Source organism: Ursus maritimus, unplaced genomic scaffold, assembly GCF_017311325.1.
Source record: "Ursus maritimus isolate PB19 unplaced genomic scaffold, ASM1731132v1 scaffold_12, whole genome shotgun sequence".
In the NCBI taxonomy this organism is placed as follows: Eukaryota; Metazoa; Chordata; class Mammalia; order Carnivora; family Ursidae; genus Ursus; species Ursus maritimus.
In genome coordinates, this window is record NW_024423564.1 from 19,135,605 (window position 1) to 19,162,396 (window position 26,792).

At 32.7% G+C, this 26,792-nt stretch overlaps 1 protein-coding gene across 4 annotated transcripts in view; it reads left to right on the forward strand.

Moving 5' to 3' along the window:
• COL11A1 (collagen type XI alpha 1 chain) overlaps positions 1 to 26,792 on the forward strand; it is a 188,222-nt gene that overhangs the window by 78,062 nt on the left and 83,368 nt on the right. For all 4 annotated transcript variants that reach the window (XM_008697640.2, XM_008697642.2, XM_008697639.2 and 1 more), the window contains 17 exons: positions 1,171 to 1,224; positions 4,361 to 4,414; positions 4,533 to 4,586; positions 4,774 to 4,827; positions 6,013 to 6,066; positions 6,187 to 6,231; positions 7,457 to 7,510; positions 8,034 to 8,078; positions 8,358 to 8,411; positions 8,870 to 8,914; positions 11,377 to 11,430; positions 12,807 to 12,851; positions 13,974 to 14,027; positions 14,108 to 14,152; positions 19,226 to 19,279; positions 20,830 to 20,937; positions 23,688 to 23,741. In XM_008697640.2, coding sequence (XP_008695862.1) covers positions 1,171 to 1,224; positions 4,361 to 4,414; positions 4,533 to 4,586; positions 4,774 to 4,827; positions 6,013 to 6,066; positions 6,187 to 6,231; positions 7,457 to 7,510; positions 8,034 to 8,078; positions 8,358 to 8,411; positions 8,870 to 8,914; positions 11,377 to 11,430; positions 12,807 to 12,851; positions 13,974 to 14,027; positions 14,108 to 14,152; positions 19,226 to 19,279; positions 20,830 to 20,937; positions 23,688 to 23,741 — 927 coding nt within the window. The remainder of the gene's footprint in view (positions 1 to 1,170; positions 1,225 to 4,360; positions 4,415 to 4,532; positions 4,587 to 4,773; positions 4,828 to 6,012; positions 6,067 to 6,186; positions 6,232 to 7,456; positions 7,511 to 8,033; positions 8,079 to 8,357; positions 8,412 to 8,869; positions 8,915 to 11,376; positions 11,431 to 12,806; positions 12,852 to 13,973; positions 14,028 to 14,107; positions 14,153 to 19,225; positions 19,280 to 20,829; positions 20,938 to 23,687; positions 23,742 to 26,792) is intronic.

A 26,792-nucleotide genomic window follows, 5' to 3' on the forward strand; every position in this document is an offset into this window, starting at 1 on the left:
CTTATATACAGAGAATATAGGGCAGTAAATTAATTAAAAACAAATTGATTGTCCTATAAATGTGTTCAATTCAGTGATTAATAATCTGATTTAATATAGAACCTCAGGTTTTCTCTTGAAAAAATTCAGTTGCAAGGATTCTTAATTAGAAGTATGAAGGTTATCATTGTTTAACTTTCAAGATTAGAATATTCATGTTACTTCATTTTCCATATTTCTTAGGAGTCAGATTAATAGTTATTTTCCTTTAGAGCCACCAGGAGGCTCTAGATAGCTAACATTTCCAGACTTAGCACAATTTTGATCTTTTTGTATAATGATTCAATGCACCATTATTTGAATATATATTGATTTAAATAAATCAGAAACTTCTTAAAGACCCAAAGTATACTTCTTCCATGTGAAGTAACTGTTATCACCGTGTTCAATTTTAATGTTCTAAAGCTTTTTAGGGGAATGAACAGCCTAGTATTTATTTTTAAAACTCACAACATTTTTATAAAGTGATTTTATATATTTTCCAGTTAATGTGCCAGGTTTTTATTGCACTTTTTGAGTTATGTAAACATTTGTAAGAGGTTTTTTGTCATAAGGACTTATTCTTGTGGGAAATAAACAAACCACTTTGGGAAAAAATGCTTTGACATTATTTCAGGACAATTAAAATGATAGTTGTAGCATCTGTTCTTGACATTTTATTGCTATAGAATTCAGTGTCTGAGAAATTTCTGAGTGTAAAAGCAATAACATTTTGCCAAGTTCTTGCTGTATAAATGGATTCAGTGTATACCTGATTCAGTAAAAATGTGTTGCCTCTAGTACTGCATCAGAGTATAATAATAAATAGTGCCTTGTGTATCATCATAAGTACTGTGATGGTACACACAGTAAAGAAACTTTCGATGTGATTTCCTGAAATTGGCTTCTGTGTAGTTATGTGTAAAATAGAGACTTTTAAATTTGGTTTACACATTGGAATACAATAAATCTGAAAAGAGATGTATTTCAAAGGGTTTGAAAATTTTATTGTATAAATTAATAAAATTATACTAGTTCGATGAAATATATTTTGAATAGTGTTTGACTATTTCACATGAAAATGGTAGGATAAAAGTAGTTAAGGACTTATTGCTCAATTAAATGATTATATTCTTACTTTTTTTTCTTTAGGGGGGGCCTGGCTCATCTGGTGCCAAAGGTGAGAGTGGTGATCCAGGTCCTCAGGTAAAAAAAAATAGCCTATTTCACTTATTTTATTTTTGACTTCATTTTATCTTGTAGGGTAATTGAAGTATCTGCCATCTGTTTTATGAGTAAAGAAATTACTTATATTACTTTTAAGTTCACATCACCTCCTTTAATTGAAAAATCCCTAGTGGCCAGTTGACTGCCAATAACTTGATTAATTTAAACAATATTAAAAGAAGATAATAAGCTAGGATGGAAAAGGCTTGATAGTAATAGGCCTTCAGAATATTAAATTGACTTGAGATTGCACAGAGCAGGGCAGAACTACTGCAATTGTATTTTTTAGTGGTCCTGCCTCAAACCCACAATATTTTCTGTGAAGAGTAAATCTAACATAAACTTTCAGAAAGAATATTTAACATACTTCAAAGATGCTAACTTCAAACTTTTTGTAGAACTGAGGAAATTATGAGAATTGAGAACATCTGAGCTGAAATTTTTAGAAAGATCTTAGATTATATTTACATGGTACCAAATTAAAAGTATTATTTTTCCCTTAATGATAGTAAGTAGATAGAAATATTCAATATAAGCACCTTATGAAGTAAACTTTTCTAGAAATCAGAAAAACAAATGTGACATTTAAAAATACATTTATTTATTTACTTATTTTTAAGATTTTATTTATTTATTTTTAAAGACTTTATTTGTGACAGAGAGAGAGTGAGAGAGAGAGAGAGCATGAGAGTCAGAGAGGGAAGCAGGCTCCCCGCTGAGCAGGGAGCCCAACATGGGGTTCAATCCCAGGACCCTGGGATCATGACCTGAGCCACCCAAGCGCTCTAAGATTTTATTTATTTATTTGAGAGAAAGAGAGAGAGAGAGAGAGAAGGAGAGTGTGAGCAGGGAGAGGGGCAGAGGGAGAAGGAGAGAGAGAATCCCAAGCAGACTCCACACTGAGCACGGAGCTCCACATGAGGTTCTATCCCAGGACCTTGAGATCATGACCTGAGCTGAAATCAAGAGTCAGAAGTTTAACCAGCGGAGTCACCCAGGTGCCCCTAAAAATACATTTATTTTTAAATGAAAATACTTCCTGATATACTCAATAAATAGAAATTCAGATTGGGCTGCAGGAACTCTCAAGTGGCCGTTCACTAATTTTTTTTTCTTCTTTTAAAATTGGTTTTATTTGGGGTGCCTGGTGACTCAGTCAGTTAAGCAACTGACTCTTGGTTTCAGGTCAGGTCATGATCTCAGAGTCCTGGGATTCAGCCCTGAGACAGGATCCGTGCTCAGCGGGGAGTCTGCTTGAGATTCTCTCTCAGTCTCTCCCTCTGCTCCTCCCCCACTGAAATAAAAATAATCTTTAAAAAATAATAAAATAAAATTGGTTTTATTTTTTAAATATTACAAGGTGAAATTGAATTGTAACACCAATATATATTCTTTGTAAGCACCACCATAATCATCAGGATAGAGAATGGTTCTATAACTTTAAGCAATTTCTTGGAGCCAATACTTTACAGTCACATCGTCCCTCCAACCCCTAATATCTGACAACCACTGATCTGTTCTTTGTTACCATAGTTTCTTTCTTTTCAAGAGTACTGTACAAATGAAATCATGCATTATGTAACGTTTTGAGACTGCTTTCTTTCATTCACCATAATGCCTTTGAGATTCATCATAGCTGATGAGTGCATCAATAGCTCATTCCTTTTTGTTGCTGAGTAGTATTCTTTTGTACGGATGCACTACAGTTTATTTTGGAATTGGGGAAAAAAATCAAAGAAAATCGAGAAAGATAATTGGGTAATTCAGAACATGGCAGCCTTCTTTATCATCGTTGGCTAATATTACCATAGAAGGATGGAAAGCATTGCAACTTAACTGAGAATTCCATAAAAATACTGAAATGTCCTTATTTGAATAATCTAAGGAGTTTAAGCTTTTGAAAATTTATAAATTTTTTCATCAAATTCACCCCTTTACAAAATAGTTGAATCTGAAAACATTTCAGTAGTTGTCATGGATTTTGTGATTTTCCTGAACTCAAGTCCAAAGAAATACAATATCAGATGAAGAAGGATCATTTTCATTAAAAATTAAGATTTGTGCTGTTATTATTGACCCTTGCCTTCCAGCTGGGATACAGGGTAAAGTCATTTCACAACAAAAGTTTTCTTAAAAAGCTATATTCTTTTAAAACTCTAATTATTAGACAACTTTAATTTCATATTTCTATAATCAACATTGTACAGTGATAAAAAATATTCACAATTTTAAATGTGTTTTACATTTGCTACCACACTCATCATATGCATACTGTTAAACTTTGAAAAGTATAGTTAATTAAATATAAAGACCTATATGTTTATACTAGAACTACATTTGGTCTATTATTAGCTGTGTAATTTTATTTTAAAAATATATGTATTAAGCCCCACCAAAGACATTGTTTGTTGACATAATATTATATTGTACTACCTCAAGAAAGAAACATATTGAGAATCTTTAACCTTTAATCTGACATGGCATGGTACCAGGCAATAATTTGCATTTGGGATCGCCAAATTGTCCTCCAATATTTTGTAGATGATGGAAAGAAACATGTACCAGGCACTTTGCTAAGTTGTAGGAGTATAATGGAGAAAAGACTGAGTCTAAAACCACAGCACTTAACAATTTAATGGGAGATTCAACTATTAAAAAAGGCAATTATATTCCATGTGGTAAGTTGAATAAAAGAATAAATATGGGGAAGAGGATCTCCAAAAGATAAAGGAGAAAGGTGAAGGAAAAAGGGTTTGGAAAGAGAAGAGGAATGAGATGGATGGTGAAGAGTGTTTTCAGTCAAGGGAAATGTAAAACCCTAAGATTTTGAAAATAAAGTAAGTGAGGATTTTCTTTAAAGGTTAAACTATCACTTTGTATTTCTTTTGTTTAATTGTAATCAGATGTCTCTATAAACTTAATGAAATAATATGAATTTTTTTAAGAAAAATCGATCTTCTGCTTTATCTGAGCTTTTACGTAAGAAATAATTTATGTTAAAACAATTCAGGTAAAGCTAAGAGGATATACATTTCTAAAACCACCTGTCTCTGTGTGATTCAGTTTATTGATCAAGAATTCCATAAAATGAATAAATTGCAATGTTTTGATATAGGGCCCTCGTGGTGTTCAAGGTCCGCCTGGTCCAACGGGAAAACCTGGAAAAAGGGTAGGACTGGTTTTCATTGTGTATTTTGAGGGCATCTGAAATCATCAGTTATCTTGTTTCCTTTTACTCTGTGCCAGGAGGAATCCTTTTTGCTTAGTCATGTTCTTGGCATTTTCAGGGTCGTCCAGGTGCTGATGGAGGAAGAGGAATGCCAGGAGAACCTGGGGCAAAGGTCTGGAGCTCATATATTCATTTACTCAGATCTTGTATGTCGGTTCACTCCTGAAAATTTTATGTTTTAAAATAGAGTTTCTTGATATGAACGAATATTTCATATTTACATTACAGTATAGAATTAGGTTGAGAATGTGATGATGATGATAATGATGATGATGATGATGATGATGATGATTTTACAGGGGGATCGGGGATTTGATGGACTTCCGGGTCTGCCAGGTGACAAAGGTCACAGGGTAAGATATACCATTCTGTCACTTTGCATACTGAGATAATACAAGAATATTACGAAATTTTTTTAGAATTGATAGACTTTAAGAAATCAAAAAAGAAAATTAAATACTTGTGCATCTAGTAATTTAGTAAGTTATGACATCTAGTACATACTTGAAGAAAGATAAATAGAAATTACACATGCAATATCGATATAAGTTCTTTACTTTTAAACATTAATCATCCAAATGTAAATTCAGGCAGAATCTTTACATGTATGTGGAAAATATCATATTTATAGAAAGATGAGTGTGGAGATTTAATTTTGCCTCTAATTTTTGATAATCACCTTAATTTCCCTCTTACATTTTGTTTGTGGAAATATACTTAATAGAGTCCGCTTTAGGCAGTCAATCAATATAACAATATACTGGGCACTGTATTTTATTATCTTGTTACATGGTGCCCATAGATAGATACACCACAAGCTATTTCTTGTGATAATATAAGCTTGCAATCCAGTGCAAGAGCTTATAATTTGCAAAAGCTAAACAAACCACCATGCTGAACAGGAATCCAGTGGATATTTTTAGTGAGAAATTAAGCAAAGAGGAAGTCTCTCAGACAAAATAAAGCTTTGGACCTTCACATTTTTCTTCTCCAGAAGTTAGGAATGAAGATAAGACAACCTTTACGTAAATTGGAGAATATTAAAAGAAAAGAAAAAAGAAAAGAGAACACTATAGATGTCTAGCAAGATAATTTAGTGTATACCAACCCCACGTCAAGAGATGTAGTTTTTTAAAAAATCCAAAATTTCTTTAGCTATAGTTAGTTGTGCTGATTCACTATGAATCTCTTAGAAGCAGAAAAAATTTAAATTAAAATCACCAAACTGTATCTGTTTAAAACAATCTTCAGCAAAATAATTTTCTACATGATTTAGTTTGTAATAATTGTCTGAAAATTATTTTAGGTATTTTATTCAAACCTTTTTGTTTTTCAAGTTGAAGGAACATTTTTTTTCTAGCACGGTAATATATAAAGTCAATGTAAAATTATGATTTATCTCTGCAGTGTTCTGAGGACAAAGAAAGTATATGTTTTCCTGCCAAATTGTCTGTATATTCAGCAGGATAGCTGTAGTATAGACTTCTAAACATTCTGCTTTATTTCATTTTCTAATTGTATTTATATTTATTTAATAGGGTGAACGGGGTCCCCAAGGTCCTCCTGGTCCTCCTGGAGAAGATGGAATGAGGGTATATTAAATTTAATTTCTTTTAAGAAATATTTGAAATGAAAATGTAAGAGAACAAAGTCATGTTGAATTGATACATTGTCTAATTGCGTTACCCTACCATTCATTTTGTCAATGACAGGGAGAAGATGGAGAAATAGGACCTAGGGGTCTTCCAGGTGAAGCTGTAAGCAACTTTCATTTTTTAAAAAAATAATACTCTGTTTCAGAAGAATAGTTCTTGGTGATGTACCTATAAAGTCAATAATAAACTCAGGTGACTATAGCAGTCTCACCTAAGCTAACAAACCAGGTAATCATTATGGGAAAACATTTTAAAAGAAGGGCACATAGAGCTTTGTTATACAGAAAGTCTTAGACAATTGAAAGGAAAGAAATGTGAAACAGAACATTTTTTCAGCCAAAAATCTTACCTAGTTTTTGTTGCTATTTCTTCGTTTTATCTTATTTTTTTATATCATCGATGGCTCCAGAATCCATTCATATATTTAGGATAAATGGATCTTAACAGCCAGAAGGAACAAAAAATTAGGTGCCTAGTATATATCAGATATAAGGATAAAATGTGCTAAATTATATTATTTTTTTCCACTAAACTGTACAAATGAGGAAACTGAATTGGGGAGGTTTACCCAAAGCTAGTTAATCAAAACACCAGACTAGAGCCAGGCCTCTTCATCTCAGTCCTAGTTTGTCCCATTATAGAGCCTGTCAACTCAAAGGCATGATGGCGCTAGGGAGTAGGAGAGGCAGTAAATTACTGTACTCATTTTTCTAAAGAAGGAAAAGAAGGTGGAGCCGGTGGAGGAGGGGGAAAAAGAAGAGAAGAGATTAAGTTTAAAGAATAATAATTTTAAAAAATCTCTCAGGAAAATGATTTCTATCACCCACACATATAGTTTGCTTAAATACCTGTTTGTTTCTTTCCCTTTATGAATATTCTCTGAAGAAGGAATTTACCTAATACAAAACAAGAAAACCAGGATTTTTTGATGTGTATAGACTGTCTGATTGTATCATAAGATTTAATAAGATTCAGTGTTGCCATTCAAATCAGAAAATGACACAAAAGTGACAAAATATTAAGCTATTTCCTATTTTTTAAATTTCCCAAGTGACTCATATGTAAATTTATAGAATCAAAGATACATAGTTTATGTGCTAAACTCTGTGTTACCCATTTTGACTTTTGGATCAGGATAAACGTGAGATATTTGTGTTACATAAAAATGGTATTTTAAACACCACAGGCAGTGTGTTAATAGAAGATATATGGATATTTTTACTCTAAACATTACATTAAATTTCTTTGGAGGAGGAAGTGTATTTTGAGGGCATTTCTTATGAGGACATGTTTTGTTTCTTTTTTTGTTTTTTGGTTTCCCTTCTAGGGTCCACGAGGTTTGCTGGGACCAAGGGGGACTCCAGGACCTACTGGGCAGCCTGTATGTATTGCTGGAAGTATTCAGAATTTTCTAGGGAAAGCTTGTTGTCAGACATTTTAAATCTTAAGGCCATGACAGCTTTCAGTAGACAGCTAGGTATTTACTGCTTTGTTATATTCTAAGACCTAATGATGCTGACTGGCAGTTAAACTGATTATTCTCCCCCCCATCCGTTTCTTTCTTTTCTCTTCTTTTTGGTTTATCTGCTTTAGTGTTTCATGTCAAATTTCCAACACACAGTGGAAGATGCTGCTAGGTTGTCTCCAAAGTGGACACGGATAGGAGAGTATAGACCTTGCTTTTTTCCTCATCTCTAAATCCTAAAAAGATTTTTAGTCACCCTAGGCTAGTGGGTGTCAGGTTATTAGGTTAAATTTTAAAAAATTTTCTGTTGTAGTATTTAAACTTATATATATATATATTATATATGTAATTACATATATATATATTATATATGTAATTACATATATAAAAATATTTGCATAATGTAAAATGTACATAATTCTTTTTTTCTTTATTGAAGGGTATTGCAGGTGTAGATGGCCCCCCAGGACCAAAAGGAAACATGGTATGTAGAAATCATCTGTAAAATAACTCATTTCTATAATCTAGGTACTAACAAACCGCTTCTGTTGCTATATCTAAAATAAAAATTTACAAAATAACAGCAAATAAAATAGCAAAAATAACATTTTGCTAAGTCCATTAGCTTTTGCTAGCATTAATATTTATGAGATTTTCCAGATAGAGAAAACTGATTTGGGGACTGTTTTTCAATTGAGAAGAAAAAAAAAAAAACAACTACGTGAAATAGCTCTATTAAAGACTCTATATATTTCTCTGGCAGGGTCCCCAAGGAGAACCTGGACCTCCAGGTCAGCAAGGGAATCCAGGACCTCAGGTAAGTCCATGCCACTGCAGCTCCTTTGAGATAATGGGGTAGGGTGGTATCTTTTCATGAGAACACGGGCAGCTTCAGCATTTCCATGTAGGGTTAAAAATGTTTGCAACGCAAGAGTAGGAAGATAATTCTTTTTTCCCTTTTTTAAAAATTTGAGCAAATTTACAGAGGCCCCTTTTTTCCAAGAATAAAATGAGTCATTCAGTGTTCATGGAATGCCAGCACGAATAGCCACACCTGCAGAAGGGTTCTGACTAGGATCCCATTACAGTCCCACTGCCAGAAGAGTAGCCTGTGTAAAATGCCTCACAGTGTTCCAAAACTTTCTGGGAAATGTGGGGAATGTATATAGATTCTCATGACTCATTTCATGTGAAATAGAAGGTTATTTTTCTGTTTAAAAAAATGTATTCTTATGATGTGATTCCTGACATATGAAATAAATTCTTTTAAAATAGGGTCTTCCTGGTCCACAAGGTCCAATCGGTCCTCCTGGTGAAAAAGTAAGTTACTCTGGGGTTCTGGTAATGCCTGGTCACCAATTTGGGGTTGTCACCCTTAGGCAGAAGCAAAGTCTGCCTTCTGTTTTTGATAAGATGTCGAGACGGCTCAGCACATAAGGAATTAATCTGGAGTAAAATACTGAGAGTACAGTATGAGGGGAAGTCATTCATACATCTCTGAACTAGAAATGATAAAATTCACATAGTTCCATTTGGATAGCTTCCAAATGTGACATTCTCAGCTATATTAATTTTAAAAATGCACTGGTATGAATGAATGTTTTCTCTTCATTTTGGTTCTCCTTTTCTTTCTCATTATTTAAAAAAATGTCATTAGGTTTGCCTGTGACAAAGGGTTTCTAGCAAGATCTGATTAAGAGAAAATTGTGAAGTTATCATTCTCACCATTTTTCACGTATAAATGGCAAAAGATGTTCTTGTTAATAACTCAATGTCTGGATCAAAACAAGAATAAATCTTTAATTAAAGAGATGTCTTTCTCCCCGATTTCTTCTGCTGATTCCTTAACTAATAGTTCCTGTCCCCTGTAGTTACAGTACAGTGCTAGCTGGTTCTTTTTAGTACCTTTTCCCCTTATTTTCATTGATTTCTGTGAACATATAATTTAAAAAAAATAAGCAGCTTTACTGGGGTATAATTTCACATCATAAAATTTCACTCATTTTAAGTGTATGGATATATATATATATATATGTATATATATGTATATATATGATATATATGACATCTTCTTTATCCATTCATCAGTCGATGGACACTTGGGCTTTTTCTATAATTTGGCTATTGTTGATCATGCTGCTATAAACAGTGGGTTCTTATTAGATATGTCTCTTGAGGCAAGGGAAGCAAAAGCAAAAATAAAATATTGGGACTTCATAAAAATTAAAAGCTTCTGCACAGTGAAAGGACACAGTCAACAAAACTAAAAGGCAATCTATGTAATGGGAGAAGATATTTGTAAATGACATATCTGATAAAGGGTTAGTACCCAAAATATATAAAGAATTTATCAAACTTAACACCCAAATATATAAAGAACTTATCAAACTTAACACCCAAAAAACCCAAATAATCCTGTTAAGAAATGGGCAAAAGGCATGAATAGATACTTTTCCAAGGAAGATTCCAGATGGCTAACAGACACATGAAAAGAGGCTCAACATCACTCACCATCAGGGAACTACAAATCAAAACCACAATGAGGTATCACCTCACACCAGTCAGAATGGTTAACTTAATTTTTAAAATAAAATCATTTTATAGCTGAAGATTTTTAATATTTCTAGTCCCTTAAATATAGCAGCAACAAAAAATCCATGTAGTATTGCCCATAGGTCATTGTCATAAAAAATCACAACTGCTGATAAGAATAATTAATGAAATAGTTCTGCATTTGTACTTTACGTCTTCTTTCAAAGAAATGAGACCATTGTCTTGAGAGCAAAAGATAATTTATGTGACTGACAAAATACTACCATTAAAAATATAGTGTTTTGCAATGGTTATTACATAATGTTAGATTACCTGACTGAAAATGACTTTGCAGAGTGGTAAATTGAAACATTTAAATTCTTTAAATAAATGCAGTTAACCTTAGTTATAAAATATAAATTGTTCAAGTTAAAGGTTATTTTCAATTTCTTTGTTGTTCTGTTATGATTTAAGTTACATCTCTTGTAGGCTCTAGATTATAAGTCTATATAAATACAACACTTGTCCTAAATACTCTCTTGAGAATGGAAATGGGTATTATGTCCAATATCTAGGCTTGCTTATATAGCTTTTCCCTTTCAATTGGTTCTAAATTCTGCCTGATTATTTGATCAGTAAGCTATAATTGTTTGGGCTCTGGAGACTTGATAAGTTAGTTATTCTCAGCAGAATGCCTATCTTCCTATCAAGAAACAGTTTACTTCCTATGGTGGTCATTCTTACTATGTTCCAACTGTAGTGATGGCATGTTAAAAAACATTTGAAACCCTCCATGGGTAAAAAGAAATTAGAGTAATGTGTTGAATAAATAGTTACTTTGTTTTAATACCTGCATATTAGGTTTATACTTTGACATCAAAATATTAGCTATGTTTTTCTTTGTGTCCCATGAATAACTGTCACAATATAACATTTCTTAACACATTTTAAAAATTAGTTATGTTTCATTGATGTTACCATATAATTATTTTAATTAGCACTTATTAACATCTTTGACGGAAATATGCAGTGTTTACTTCTTCGATGGTATAAGTCAATATATTCTTGACCCATATTGCTTTTCTTTTTATTCTCTAAGCTCTAGTTTATTGTGGTAGGCAAATATAGATATAGATATATAGATAAAAACCAGTGACTTGTTTTATTAATAGCATATTCCTATGTAAAAGTTAGACTTTTCATTATTCTCATTTTTTAAAATAAAATATTCTCTTTCTCTATTTGATTAGGGACCACAAGGAAAACCAGGCCTTGCAGGACTTCCTGGGGCTGATGGGCCTCCTGTAAGTAATAGTTACTTGTCATTAAAATTTCTATATATTATCTCCAAAAATAGATTTTACATGTGTTTTAGAAGTGATTTTCTGAAGTCAGTGATAAAAACAAATTGAACCAGTAACGAAACATTGATCCCTCTAAAATACCATTTCATCATGTCACTTCCATATTGCAAAATCTTTTAGGATCATGCAGTGGTCCTTGGATACGCTCATTCTAGTACTCTGGTGCGAGAATTTCAAGATCTTCCTACTTCCTCATGAACCGTCAGTTCCAGGCAAACACATCCACTCACTTTTCTCTCAGCATTCTGTGAGAATTTATTGCTATACCTGTCCTGTGGTCTTTTTTTTTTCCCCATAGAAAGTGCTTTCCCGTTCTCTCTCACTTTTCAAAGTACATGTTTCCTGAGGGTCCAGGAGTAATTTCTCACCATTTAGTAAATTTCCTCAAACATCTTCCATGAAAATTTCTCAACTTTCAGAGATTTCTACCTTTTCTAGAAATATAGCAATGTTTATTGTACCCCAATGCATAATATTAAAATAAGTAATTATATAATATATGCAGTTGTTTTTTTTTAAAGATTTTATTTATTTTATTTATTTATTTTGTTTATTTGAGAGACAGAGATAGTGACAGAGATGGCAAGAGAGAGCATAAGCGGGGAGGAGAGGGAGAAGCAGACTCTCCGCTGAGCAGGGAGCCTGACGCAGGGTTGGATCCCAGGACCCTGAGATCATGACCTGAGCCAAAGGCAGATGCTTAATGACTGAGTCACCCAGGCAACCCTGCAGTTGTTATTTTAAAAAATTTGTTATTTATGTTTCTTTTTATCTCTTCAAACTACTTATATTTTAGAGCTAGCATACAAAATTTTTACTGGGTGTAATTGTGATGAAGTTATACATTTTTTTTTTACTGACTCTCAATAATTTATTATTAACACTATTAGTATTTGTGATCGTGCTATATTTTCAAATGTCCCATTCATATGCCTTAGCTGCCTTTTGAAGATGCATGTCTGATTATTTGATCAATATGCAAAATAGAAGTCATATTGAAATAAACATCTTTATGTAAGAACTAATTGATACTGGGGTTGAATTGTTAATGAACATTCTCTATTGTTTTATGTACTTTTCCCAAACTCTCTCAAATACATTATGTAGTTGGTGAAACTTACATCCATAAAATATAAGCTTATTATGTTTCCTTCCAAATGCTACAATTTCCAATGTTATTTAGAGCCATATGACATGATGCAAAATGTTCAATATCTTTTGAAACAATAGATTTGAAAAAAAAGGAACAATTTCATAGTGTTATAAACTACCATTAATATTGCATCTTACCAGTATTATGTTTTTACTAAATATAGGGTCATCCTGGAAAAGAAGGCCAGTCTGGAGAAAAGGGTGCTCTGGTATGTTACAAAGTATCCATGTAAATGTCCTGTAACCTTACGTCTAAGAGAAAATGCCTTACTTTGGTCATCTTTATGCTATATATTCTTCTACGATCACTTAGGGATAGGAATATTAGAAAGTAAGTACCAGAAAATAGTTTGTATCTACCTTTAAACATGTCCTTACTTTCTAAAGATTTTTGCTATAATTTAAATATAAATTATGTCCTGGTAGTTATTTTTGTTTAGAGTGTAATAAACAGATGTGTCTTAGATAGATAACTTTTAATTTTGTATCAGTAACTTTATAAATTAGACTGTATTATCTATTTTTTAAATAAATAGCCTCATGATCAGAGATAAATTCAGATTTTGCATATGTAGTATATGTGGAATAAATTACCATAAATGATAATAATGAAATTGGGTAAGAATTACTAAATATCAATAAACTGTTTATGTCACCCCAATTTTATCTTTACTTATTACTCTTTGTTAACTTATAAAAAAGAGATTTAACTGTAAGAGCAACGATTATCAAAATATCTAAATAAAATATTAAAATAAGAGCTTATTTATTGTTAATACTATTTTGGATTAGTAGTGGGTAGGATCATTTTGTTTAGATTTGCTACTTTTAGATTCTTATTAAAATAGCATTTAAAGACAGCATTACTATAGAAATTATATATTATATTTTAAAAATTGTTTCCTTTAGGTAAATTAATTAAATGAAATCGGCTGTGGAAAATATGCAATTTTGATCATGTTCTTTATGATATGAATTCTACAAAAGTTATACCAGATTTCTATTACAAATATTTGTCTCTTAGACATTGAGGACACCAGATATTTTCAGGTCAGGAAATTAGTTATTAATCATGCAATTATTCACTTTTTTTTTTTTGCAAAATTTTTTTTGCAAAAATATATGATACAATAAATTTGGAGTAGGTAGGGCTGGTCACATGGGTTGTTCATTGTATCAGACTTTAGAAATAAATGATAAACTCCCTAAGTAATCTTTACCAATAGTAGAACAATGTCACATTCTTGTAGATTATTTGGTAAAATTACTGTGTGTGAATGAGTAGTACTTTCAATGTATTATATATTTAAATAGCAATGCATCTTTTTTAGGGTCCTCCTGGTCCACAGGGTCCTATTGGCTACCCTGGTCCCCGAGGAGTAAAGGTAAATGTTATTCTTTTTCACACCATGTAATTTCAATGCAAAATGTTACAATCATTTAATTCTTCTAATTTATCCCATAGGGAGCAGATGGTGTCAGAGGTCTCAAGGGCTCTAAAGGTGAAAAGGTAAAATATAATTTATTTAGGTGATTTTAATTGTCATATATCTATTAGACCAGAAATTTAAGTTTATTCAACAGATATTTCATTTCCCAATATATTAAATAATTACTTGATACCAGACAATGCAAACCTGATTTTGTACTGTGTATCCTGGAAACTTTGTTGGAAAAAGATTACACCTTGGAGTGAGGACTAAATTATAGAACAGAAGCAAAGATATGTCATAAACAGAATTAATCCTGTATCCCTTTTTTTTCTTGCACATGTTTACCTTTTATAAATTATAGAGTTGCCTTATGAATAAAATAGCTACAGGGTTTATACAATATCCAGTTGTATGCATAACAGAGGAATGTTTATTCCTTTCATTCTTTGCTAAAATCCCCAAAGTTCTTAAGCTGAAACGCAGTGCAAAAGTTAGAAGTACCCTAAATCAGTTGGAGGAAGAGGAAGTCTTTATACATTATACTGTATGCAAAGCAAAAGTATTAATGAGAAGGAAATAAAGATTAAAAGTAGGCAGGGGTGGATGAAAGAATGTGGGATTTTTTGTGGAGCATTTGTAGTTTGTCTTTGGACAAAGAAACTGAAATTGAGAATTTTTTTTTTTACATAAATGTTTAATGTCAGTCAGTGTAGATCCCACAAATCCTTCAGTGATTATGTTAAAATAAAATGGCATTACTCACAGTCAGTATTGTTAATTCTTACTATAATATTACATTTAAAAATTAAGGTTTAGAATAAAATGTTTATAGCTTTATTGAGAAATTATGGAATATAAATTTTGATTTTAAGGATAACTTTATTCCCATAGTCATAATGTTATTAAAACCACCAAAAAAACACAAACAAACAAAAAAAACCCCCAACATCTTGTGTGGATTTGATATCAATAAGGAATGGATAACAAAAAGGGATGGACTTATATCCATTATAACTTATTTTTCTGAAAAATAAAAAGTAACATATTGACACATTGTCAAGTTATGCAATTATATTCAGTTCTATATGTAAAATGTCATGCATTTGAAATGAACTCAGCTACTTTGATGAAAATCCCAATTCATTCTTATCATCACAGATGAACTTCAGGATATAGTGTCTTACTGAGTTAGCAGCTGAGCACAATGATTGATCAGACAGGGTTGAACTTGTAATTATTTGCAGAAGGCCTGTTGAATGAATATATATATATATATATATATATATATATATATCTCACATGTATTGTCTCTGGAATTTTTCTTGTTTTTTTTTTTAAAGATTTTATTTATTTATTTGATAGAGAGACAGAGATAGCGAGAGAGATCAAGAGTTGAGTGGAGAGGGAGAAGCAGGCTCCCCAGCGAGCAGGGAGCCTGATGTGGGGCTTGATCCCAGGACCCTGAGATCATGACCTGAGCCAAAGGCAGATGCTTAATGGACTGAGCCACCCAGGCACCCCTGGAATTTTTCTTCTTAAGACATTTAAGTATCAATTCAAATTTGTCTCCAGAATAAGTGTCTTCCAAAGATTTTTAGGAAAGACAGTATTTAAAGGAAAGGTGTTTAATTGGGATGGGAAAGTTGTGAACTTGCTGGCAAAAGGGGTAGTGGCAAAATGACAGAGGTAAATACAGTTATAGATGATGAGATACATGTGAAGAGAAACACCCAGGAAAAAAATGTCTGCTCCTTAGATGTAGAAAAATAACTTTAGATTATTTGTTGTTTTGAATGTGTATGGTCTCAGAAGCAACAGGTAGGTGTAGAGAAAAATAATTGAAATTTTAAATTGAGAGTTAAAGTTCTGAGTTCCAATTATAGTTCTCATACTAACTAGACTGGTAAACTGAGTCAGATTGTCTCATTTCTCTGAGCCTTATTTTAAATCTGTAAAATGAGAACTTTGTCCTAAATAATCACTCAGGTATTTTTCAGGTATACCAATTATTTTATCATTTATTTTATTTACATCTGTTATTTTATCTAGTCTAGGTTTAGAGAAATTTTATATAAAAGTTTATGGAAACTTTTTTCTAATGATAAGAGTTCTCCCTTTTTTCTGAGTCTGTGAAGAATCATTAAATCTTTATGAATTTTAATATTGATTGTTTATTTTGTTTTTCTGAGTATGTATTATGATTGACTATCTCAAAAGAGATAAGGAAGTTCAAACTTTTTTTTTCCCACATAACAACATTAATTGTTAGCTAAAGATGAAATAGCAAGTAAGTACCTTAACTAGGATTAAAATTCTCCATTGTTCAGACAGATGTGTTCCTTCGACCTTAAGCAACATAATCAAATGAACCAAATGGCATAGATGAAATCCTCTTTTATGCATCTTCTAAAACTGTTTCCTTTCTTCTTTTTTGAAGATTAATTTAGACCTAATAGTTTTAGGACTGGAAAACTTAGTAACTTGATAGTGTCGCTTGTTTATAAAATTGCCACTTATTGTAAGGATATACCTAATATTTAAGTCACCTAATTTATTTCTTATTTGCTTCTCTACTTTATTTTCTAATTGTGAATGTATTGAAAACAAAAGTGTGACAGAAATAGCATATAGTCCACTATGTTCTCTCCTGAAACAAAAATTTCTGCCTGGAAAAATCCTAAAAACTGTTATTGATTTTTTGACTTAGATTGTAGTGTTCTTTAAACTAAATTTGGCAACTGTGTAATTACCTTTCTCTCTAGGGAGAAGGTAATGAAGACAATAGTCAATAGGAAGTTAAATGGTCATTTTCAGCTTTTAGGCCTCTATTATTGCCCGACTGCATTCAGTACAGAGAGAATCCTACATACATGGCTACTTTATAGCCAGAATGTTGAAAACCTTATGCTTTTGTCTTAAAGGAAACTTCTAGACCTGTTAGACTTTTTAGGTTTAGGCAAAATACTAGATTGAATCCCTTTTCTAGGGTTAGGTCTCATATATCCATAATTACCTGATATTTTCTGGACCTTAACATACCTTGCTAAACACACACTGAGGCGTGATCACTTAATAAATGTCCATTTAGTAAATGTTTATTAAATATCATGGTTATTAAGGACCAAAAATGTACTAGGCACTGTAGGTGCAGAGGCTAATTAGGCATAAGTCTTGTTTTCTACCATTTAGTTAAAGAAAGAACTATGATCTACTAAGTGCAGAATGGCATGTTGTTACAATAATAAATGCTTAGAGGGAGCACACAGGACAGAGGGATTAATTTTGAGTAGGGGGTAGTGTGGAGATTTAGCTCATGATAAAATTTTATAGCAGAATTATGAACTGAGTCTGGAAAGAAGAGTAAAGGTAAACAGAGGTAGAAAGAGAAGACAAAGGATTTGCAGGTGTGTGTATGACAACGGAAACCAATGGAAGAATTACAAATGAGGGGAGCTTGGGGGGCTCAGTCAATTAAGCATCTGCTTTCGGCTCAGGTCATGATCCCAGGGTCCTGGGATAAGCCCCATGTGGGAGCTGCCTGCTCAGTGAGGAGTCTGCCTCTCCCTCTGCCCCCCTCTCTCACAAAAATAAATACAATCTAAAAAAAAATTACAAATGGAAATACAGGTAATTCAGTTTTTCTAGTACTCAATCTCAGGGTGTTGGGTGGGGTGGAGGGGAGATTTGAGACCAAGGGTAAGACTGCCAAAGTGGACAAACAAGGGCTAGATCATGGTCAGGAGGGGAGGGGAATTGGCAGCTTATATTCATTATTAGTGACTTGAAACCATTGAGTTGCTTTAAAGTAAAAATTGATGTGATTAATTTTGTTTTTTATAGAGACCATTTGGCAGTAGGATGTGTATATGTGCCAGTCTTGCTAGCTGTGTTCACATACTCGACCCAATGATATGTCCTTTCCTCAAACTCTGCAAGTCACATCCATTCTCTAACTCCTAATTAAGATACTAACTCCCCTGTCAAAACTTCTTCAACTGAGGCGCCTGGGTGGCACAGGGGTGAAGCGTCTGCCTTTGGCTCAGGGCGTGATCCCGGCGTTGTGGGATCGAGCCCCACATCAGGCTCCTCTGCTATGAGCCTGGTTCTTCCTCTCCCACTCCCCTTGCTTGTGTTCCCTCTCTCGCTGGCTCTCTCTATCTCTGTCAAATAAATAAATAAAATCTTAAAAAAAAAAAAACTTCTTCAACTGACTTCCTGCCTCACTCCCAACAACACCAGAACCACCACCACCACCCTCATCATCATCATTGTCTCTCTTCTCCGAACACCCATTCTACTCCATTTGTACCAAAATTAATGCAAATGTTCTGCTTTCAGTTTTTATTGTTAAAATAAAAATCTTGAAATACTCCATGCAGAGTAAGGCTCAGTTAATGCTATTGAAAAATTGAGTGGTTATTCCTTAGGAACTTAATTTTTTCATTTTATTTTCTTTAAATTAAGAGATAGCAAGTTTGCTCATGAAGCCTAGTTTTAAAAGTCTAAATTTCACTAAGAATGGTATAAAATATTTCCATAGTCAAAATCTCTGCTCTCTTTATTAAAGAAGGCCCAATTTTCAGTATTATTGGTCTGTTTGTGATAATGAGTGTTATCTATGTACATGTAAAGGATAATATTGGTTTGCTTATTCTTCATCTGAAAAGAGATTGTAATATAGAACACAAGTTGAACTAGAAGGCATTTTTAAAGCACATGTTACAAAATTCATGATATAATATTCTTTGGTATGAATTAGTAAATTAAGGGTAAAGACATTTTATTTTGTAGTCAAAATTTCTTGTATTCCAAAGTTAAAATGATAATTAATTAAATATTTACTTTTTCTTTGTTCAAATGGCATAAGATATATGTTGTTACAAAGAGAATGGTTATTTCCCCTATAAGATAAAGGAGATTTAATGGACACATTTGAGAAGAATTTCCCAGAGTAACTTAGAACCAATAATAATAGAAAATGAGAGGATATGGACAATAAAGGTTAGAATAGGGAGAAGGAAGTTTCACAACACAATGCACATTTCTCAGAACAATTTTCCCGAAATTATCAGTGTTCATATATTACGTAGCCATATTTTAGATTCATTCAAACAAATCATTCAACATGTTTTATTACTTCTATTTTTTAGGGTGAAGATGGTTTTCCAGGATTCAAAGGTGACATGGGTCTTAAAGGTGATAGAGTAAGTAAGAAGAAAATTCATACCAGAACATGAACACTTATGTGTGTCTGTATGTATGCATGTGTGTGTATTCTTATATTTAAATACAGCAAGCACAGGATAAATAAAAATGTGTGTACTATCTGAGACTTTGTTGACTTTGTTTTTTATATGAAGATTACACATGTTAATTTTTGTGGAGATAATCTATATAGTCTTTCAGATATTATATTACATTTCCGTGTGTTCTATAGCCTACATATGTGTATGTATAAAAAATTGAGTAGTATTGTTTATAGATATTTTCTAAATTGATGATCAAATTGCTTAAAATAAGTAGTTTGATAGGTTTCTTCTAAATTTTGTAGTGAGCTCTCTTGCTTAGAAGCCATATATCTGCAATTTTCTTGAACTTCCATGATTAGTGATCTTGAATTTTTTTAGCATAAAAGTTTGCGTATACTTTTTTCTGGTAATGATTATCTAGAAAAAAACCAAAAATCTGAGTTACCCAAAGTAAACTAAGTGTTTTATTGGGAAGATTTATTTTATATCTAACACAATAATACCTAATATCAAAGAAGCATACTGCAGAATATTTTTGTTTCCCTAAAAAATATATAATGTCTGTTTCCAGAATTGGGACAAGAACTTAACACATTTCAAAGTCTAAAGTGGCGACATTTTTCTCGTGTTCCAGTGATTTCCAAAATTGCTATTGTCAGAGAGGAAAATTACTTTTTCCTACTAACCTGCTAGGTTCTTAGGCTGGGGCCCTGTAAAATTAGATTGACAAAAGACAGATTAACAAGACAAAAACAAACAGAATTTGTCTAGCATGTGCTTCACGTTTATACACGGGAGCACTCAATGGTAATTAACTCAAAGGAGTGGTTAGAATTTGGGCTCATATGGCATTTTAGCAAAAGAAGAATACAGTTTTAGAGATATGACAAGGAAAAGGATTTTGAGTTTCTAGGGCTGCAAATTGTGGGAAGGCAGCTATATGGAAAAGTAATGGTAGATAAAGTCTAGTTAATAAAGTTCTTTGGTGTCTGCGTTTGACTCCGGACTAACGAGAGTCTAGCAGTCTCTAGTGATTAACTGTTGTCCTTTCTTGTAGAGAGGGGAGGGATGGTGTCTTTGCAAATTTATATCCTGTTTTTAGCACCTTGTCTTGCTTCTGCTTCTTCTCACTTGCGTTCAACTCAAAATAACCTTCATCCCCGAGTGGCATATTTTGGGGTTCATTATTTTGCCACCCTCCACAATCTAACCTTAATTTTTACTCTTTTCTTTCTTTCTGCAACACAGATTTATTAAGATTCCTTTAGTATGAAACACGGTAACATCAGACTTCTGTAGGCTTTCAAATGTCAGACTATATGCAGTTGTTTATTTACTAATGGAAAGATTGATTAAATCAAAGATTTTCAAACCTCTTTGTCTTAAATAAAGCATGAGTAAACAAATGAGGAGTTGAAGAATACGACTTTTTGATATACTATAATCTCTGTTTTCAGTCTCCAATATATTTTAAATTACAAGAAGGTTGTTACTCTGTGTTTCAGGGAGAAGTTGGTCAAATAGGTCCAAGAGGAGAAGATGGCCCTGAGGGACCCAAAGGTCGAGCTGGTCCAACTGGAGACCCTGGTCCTTCTGGTCAAGCAGGAGAAAAGGTCAGTGAACAATTTTAAATTCCCGGGTGCTCTTGCAGATGATATTTCATCGACATTTAAAAATATTTTTAGTCACCCATGTCAGAAATCTAGATATTCTATTACATTTCAAGTATATCCATATACTGGTAGGAGTATAACCACGAGATGGGTCCATTTATCCTTTTTCATTCTCCCTTGTTGCCTATCCCCTCCGTTCTCCTTGGCCATGCAGAATCAACTGCTTTTCAAGCTCTTGCACATTAGAGGTTGAGAATTTGAGCGTGATTAACAAAGGATCAAAGAATCAATGAAAGATGGTCTACTTATTGTTTTGGAGGAAGTAGAATCATCTTTGCTCCTCAAGCCAAAATGTACACTTTCTATTTTTTCACATAAACATGCATTTTCACAGAGCAAGTGTTTTTAAAAAATGCTGTTGTCCAAGCCCAACTTCAAGAGATTTTAATTTTAGTCTGGGGTTAACCCAAGCATCGCTATGTTTTAAAACATCCCCAGATAATTCTAATTCTCATTGGTTGCAGAGCCTTTGTGCTATATGTAATATGTCAAAAACATTGTCAACCATTACATTTACATTTACATGTAATATTACACAACATTGAAATTATGCCTTTGTAGAGTATTTAGTGATGTGGTGAACACATAAATAAATGTACTATGTACATATTTATGTACACATAAATGTAACTATGAAGTTAAATTAAGAAAGAATGAGAAATGTCTGTGATAAATGTTATCCTATTACATACACTAAAGGAAAATATAAATAATAATTATTTCTTGGTGGTATATTTCAGATGATTTCCTTCCTTTTAATATGTATATCTGCTTTCCAAATTTTCTCTATTAAGCACACTATTATTCTGTGAAATATGGAAATTCTGTGCTACTTAAGAAAATTTTAATTTCCCTTCTTGCCACCCTGTCTCAGAAGAAAAATGTATGAGGATTATACAGGCACTGTGACTAGATAAGTAAGAAAATATTTCCTCATGTCATTAGGAGGCCCGTTGTAGTGGTTCTTCTATAGTTTCACCCTCCCAGCTGCCAACTGTGAACTGATGAAGGATGTCAGCGTGTGTAGGCAGGGAAGGAAAGAATGGGAGAAAACAAGGGCTTCCAAGGCTTTCCACTCAAGTACTCACTTGCCAATAGTTTGAGACTCTTCTGGACCTTCCTCTCATCCTTGCTCCACTTTATTTGTATAAATGATCCCACCATCTCTTCAGAGGCATCAGGACTTTACCCCACAATTCTTCATTTTTAATATTTCATTATTATTTTCCCTTTATTGAAGTTGCCTATCACCCTATTGAAAATGCAAACAAATTTTCTGTTTGGGTTTATTTTGAAATGACTTTGAAGTGAATAAGAGTTTATATTATAATACAGTAATTAACATAGAACACAAAGGCTTTGTGATCATAATTAGAGATTTTCATTAAACTTGAAATCAGTGGCATAAAACAGATATGATAACTTAATGTATCCAAAGGGACATCATTATAAGCATGCTTCTTAGGACTTGTTTGCATATTTTCCATCTGAAGGCTGCTTACCTATGCAGCGTTGATCTTGAATCAGACAACTCTTTAGTTCAATCTCTAAGAACACGGTCATAAACTATATTCCTATTTTCTTGCCTTGATTCCTCTAGTAAAATATTTATTGTTTATAAAGTTACAGCTCAACTTTTACTGTTGTATATAGTAATTTGGATTTGTTTTTGTTTCTGTTCTTATTTTGTTTAAATGTACATGGGAAATAATGATACTATGTGCCTCCTAATGTTTAAGAGTTTGGTAAATAATATTTTATATGTGAAGTGTGCTTTCAAGAAATCTTAAGGAAAATAAGTTGCAGTAAAATTCCACAAACATATTTGATTCAATTCATTCAACTTAATTTAATTTTCTCTCTACCTGTATCTTTAAATTAATGCTTTGTTCAGGGGGCAATTTTCTCAGTATAGCATTTTAAGCCTCTTGGTAGTTGTTACACATCTGTGGACTTTGCTATAGTTTACCATTTGTTTTAGCACTTTTAGAATGAAAGGTAATCTCATTGCACTGGAACAAAATTGTGGCACATTTAAGTCCTCCCCCACAGGAATTAACACTCCACAAAAGTCATCATGACTTAGCTGTAGTTTGCAACGTTTGATACATCGATTAACCCAGATTTATCCAGATGTTTGAATAAAAGAAGAAAAGTTGCTCAAAAATTAGGTCAGAATTTCTTGTATAGTTATTTAAACTACTCAATGAGAAATAGTTAAATAACTCATGATTGCTTGCTTTATATTTACAGTGAGAAATGAAATAATCTTATCAAAAAGATTCACTTTAGTTCAAGTAATAAAATCTAAATATAGTTTTAACTACATCAACTAACTTTAAATAGTTTCAATGTTGAAAAAGCTCTGGTGTTTTCTTTATTCATGCTTAAAAGTTCAGAAGGAGTCCTAGAATTCTCTTTAGCTCAGAGTTCTGTGTCCCCAAAGAAGGCACTGTCAGTTAGACAGAAGTTAAGTTAGCAAACATTATAGAATTAGAAATATGTCCAAAGCAATTTTTTCCCTATTCAAATGAGGAAATTTAATGTAAGTGACATGTATGGTGAAAACTTGCAAATCTTCCTTCCCAGTGTTCAAATATGTGGTTCTAATTTTTAGGAAAATGACTAAACTCATCATTGAATCTTCAACTTGGAATTTTTATTTGTTATTATTATTTTTTTAATTTTAGGGGAAACTTGGTGTTCCAGGATTACCAGGATATCCAGGAAGACAAGGTCCAAAGGTAAAACAATTGGCTTGATTTTTTCTACATTTTGTAGAAATTAATTACACAGAATTACCTTTCAGTTTGTGCCATAGAGATGATAAATCCTTAAATTATAATCTCACAAGAGAAAGACATGGGGTATGTGGGTGTTTGGTGTGCAGGGGGCTCAAAGAGCTTAGGTGATTATGGATTGGAGTATTTTAGCAGACAGGGTCATGAAAGGAAGGCATAGTCAGCTACTTCCTTGTAATTGGAGCCAGGACCATTCCAGGGTAGCATGCTAGTATATCTAGAAGTGATAAGGGGATAATAGGTGATGGAGAATAGCTTTTGATTTCATTTCTAGCGCCCTAAGGGTTGGAATTTCCACTTGCTGCTTTAAAAAAAAAAAAGAATTACAATACATCTTTCATCATCTTTATTTTCCCTCATTTCCACAGTATTTGTTTCCTAAGGCTACTGTAACAAATCTCCAGACTTGGTGACTTAAAACAGGGATTTACTCTCTTACAGTTCTTGAGACCAGAAGCCTAAAATCAAGGTGTCAGCAGGGCCCCCAGTCCCTCCAAAAGCTCGGAGAGTCTATCCTTGCCTCTTCTAGCTTCTGGTAGCCCAGGGTTGTCCTTGGTTTGTGTCTGTGTGACTCCAATCTCTGCTGCCTTCACATAGCCGTTTTTTTTTTCCTCCTATGTCTTCTCTTCTGTCTTGTAAAGACACTTGTCTTTGGATTTAGGGACCACCTGGATAATCCAGGATGATCTCATTTCAAGATCCTTCACTTAATTTACACCTATGAAGACCTCTTTTTCTAAATAAGGCAACATTCTCCTTCCAGAGATTTGAATATTGGATATATTGATTTGGGGCCACCATTCAATCCACTATAGAGCTCAAGTGCTACTTTTAACTATTTGAAATATACATAATTTAAGCATAAAAATGGATGGTTTAAAAAATATATTTACTTTGGTGTACTACTTTTCCTCGAGCTAATCATAAAACTTTGTCAAGGCTGCACTTCATGCACTGACTAGTTAATTAAAGTGGTTAACTAGATTAATATGTACATTTTGGTTATTACTATTAAGATGGGTATATGTCCACGATATTATCTATCTATCATCTATCTATCTATCTATCTATCTATCTCTCATCTATCATATATCTATTTGTGATGTATCTCTCTCTGTTTGACCCATTCAGGCTTGACAGGTATAGTATATGAAGATAAATCGTATTTGTATAATAATCCTCAAACATATACTTATTAATAAGTTTCAGAGATAATCACTGGGAAACCATAATGTCCTTCCTTTTGACAAATGTGAAATGCATGCACTTGGGTTTGCTCATTGTCATGTGATGACACTATATTAGGCTTGCCACCTGGCTTTGTTTTATAATTTTTCATTGGGTTACTAGAAAATATGCATTTCCTTATATAGTAGGAGTTAAACATAATGCTTTGAGCCCTTCTAAAATGAGATTCATTTCATTTGTGATTTAAGAATAACATGAGCATCATTTAAAGGTTTCTAGCTACATTTAGAACATTGATTAGTTTTACCTTTTAAATATTGTCTCTAATATACTGCCCTGTCTCCTAGCTACCTTCCTTTCAAATGTCAAGCATTTTCAAAAGTATTATGAGTAAAAAAAGAAAACATTCACTGCATAACCCACAACCTTAAACTATCTTTAGATTGCTTGAAGAGTTCTTGATCTAATTACAAAGTTGAATTGCAGTTGTGGTGTTTTGATTTAAAAACAGAAAACTGTCATATTACTTGAATGAACACAATATTCTTTATTTGACATTCTTATTTTCTTCTGTTTTTTTTTTTTCCTGAGACAATACTCTGTTCAATATTCTTTGAGTTATTTCTATTAACAAAAGGCACCAGAATGACTGGAGAGAAATGTTTCTTCCTAAAGGAATCAAACATTTTTCTTTACTGTTTAACCAAAATGTCTGAAACTCTGGTTTTTATTTTTTTATATTACTTTTCTTCATAACAACTTTTTTTATGATCAAAAATGATATATGTTTCTTGGTTCTAAAACAAAAAATAATGGGCTCATCAAAGACCAAAGAAGCTTCACATTTTTTTTTCCTATGTGGAAGCTAATGAATTTTGAATAGATTTAAATCTATATTGTACTAAAAGTGAAATTTGGCTGCTAATCTATTTTTAAGCAATTTAAGGACTATAATTAGACAATATAATTTATTTAATATCTTTCTAGCAATATAAATCACAATGGGTATTTGAAAGTTGTGCCACTGTAAGTATTATAAAATGATGGCTCCTTCAAAAAGTAAAATCTATTTTAATGTGGGATTCTTTATATTTAAAATAGCATTCAAATGATTTTGAAAGTTTCACAATTGGTGAGCCAATTTCACCATTAACTTTTGACTTTCGAGCATTTTGTTTGATGTTTGTTCTTTCCATTTACAAGCATTATAATGCCTTTTCATGGAAATTGTATACTTTGGTGGTAACCCCTTATGTGAGAATAGAGGAAGACTATGCCCATATATTATAAACTGTTTAGTTGGTGGGTTGGACATTTTTGTTACTTTCCCATAAGCTGCTTAGAGCAGAAACTATGTAAGAAAATAAACTTATTAAAAATAAAATTGATGCATAGAGCAATTTGTTTGAATGGAGTCTCTACAAATATGATTAGTTATCTATTCTACTCAAGACAGGAATGAATATTTGTTCTCAAATAAAATCTGATAGAGTAGATATTTCCATATTGGATTGTACTCACTCGTCAAATTTCTGGAGTAGTCACATAGTCCTATGCTCTACCAGATCTATCTGATTCTCTGTAGAGAAAGAGCAATGGCTTTGAAAGCCCTTTAAAAAAATGTAATTTGCAGATATTATTTCCCCATTATGTGAATATTACATGTCTATAGACATGAACTAGAATATATTGGGGAATGGGTCATCAGAAGAAGGTTAGCAGTGCATACTACGGGTTATTATTTTGATCATCAGCTCCCATAAGGCTTCAACATGTGATTTTCCTGACTTGTGGAGGAAATACAAT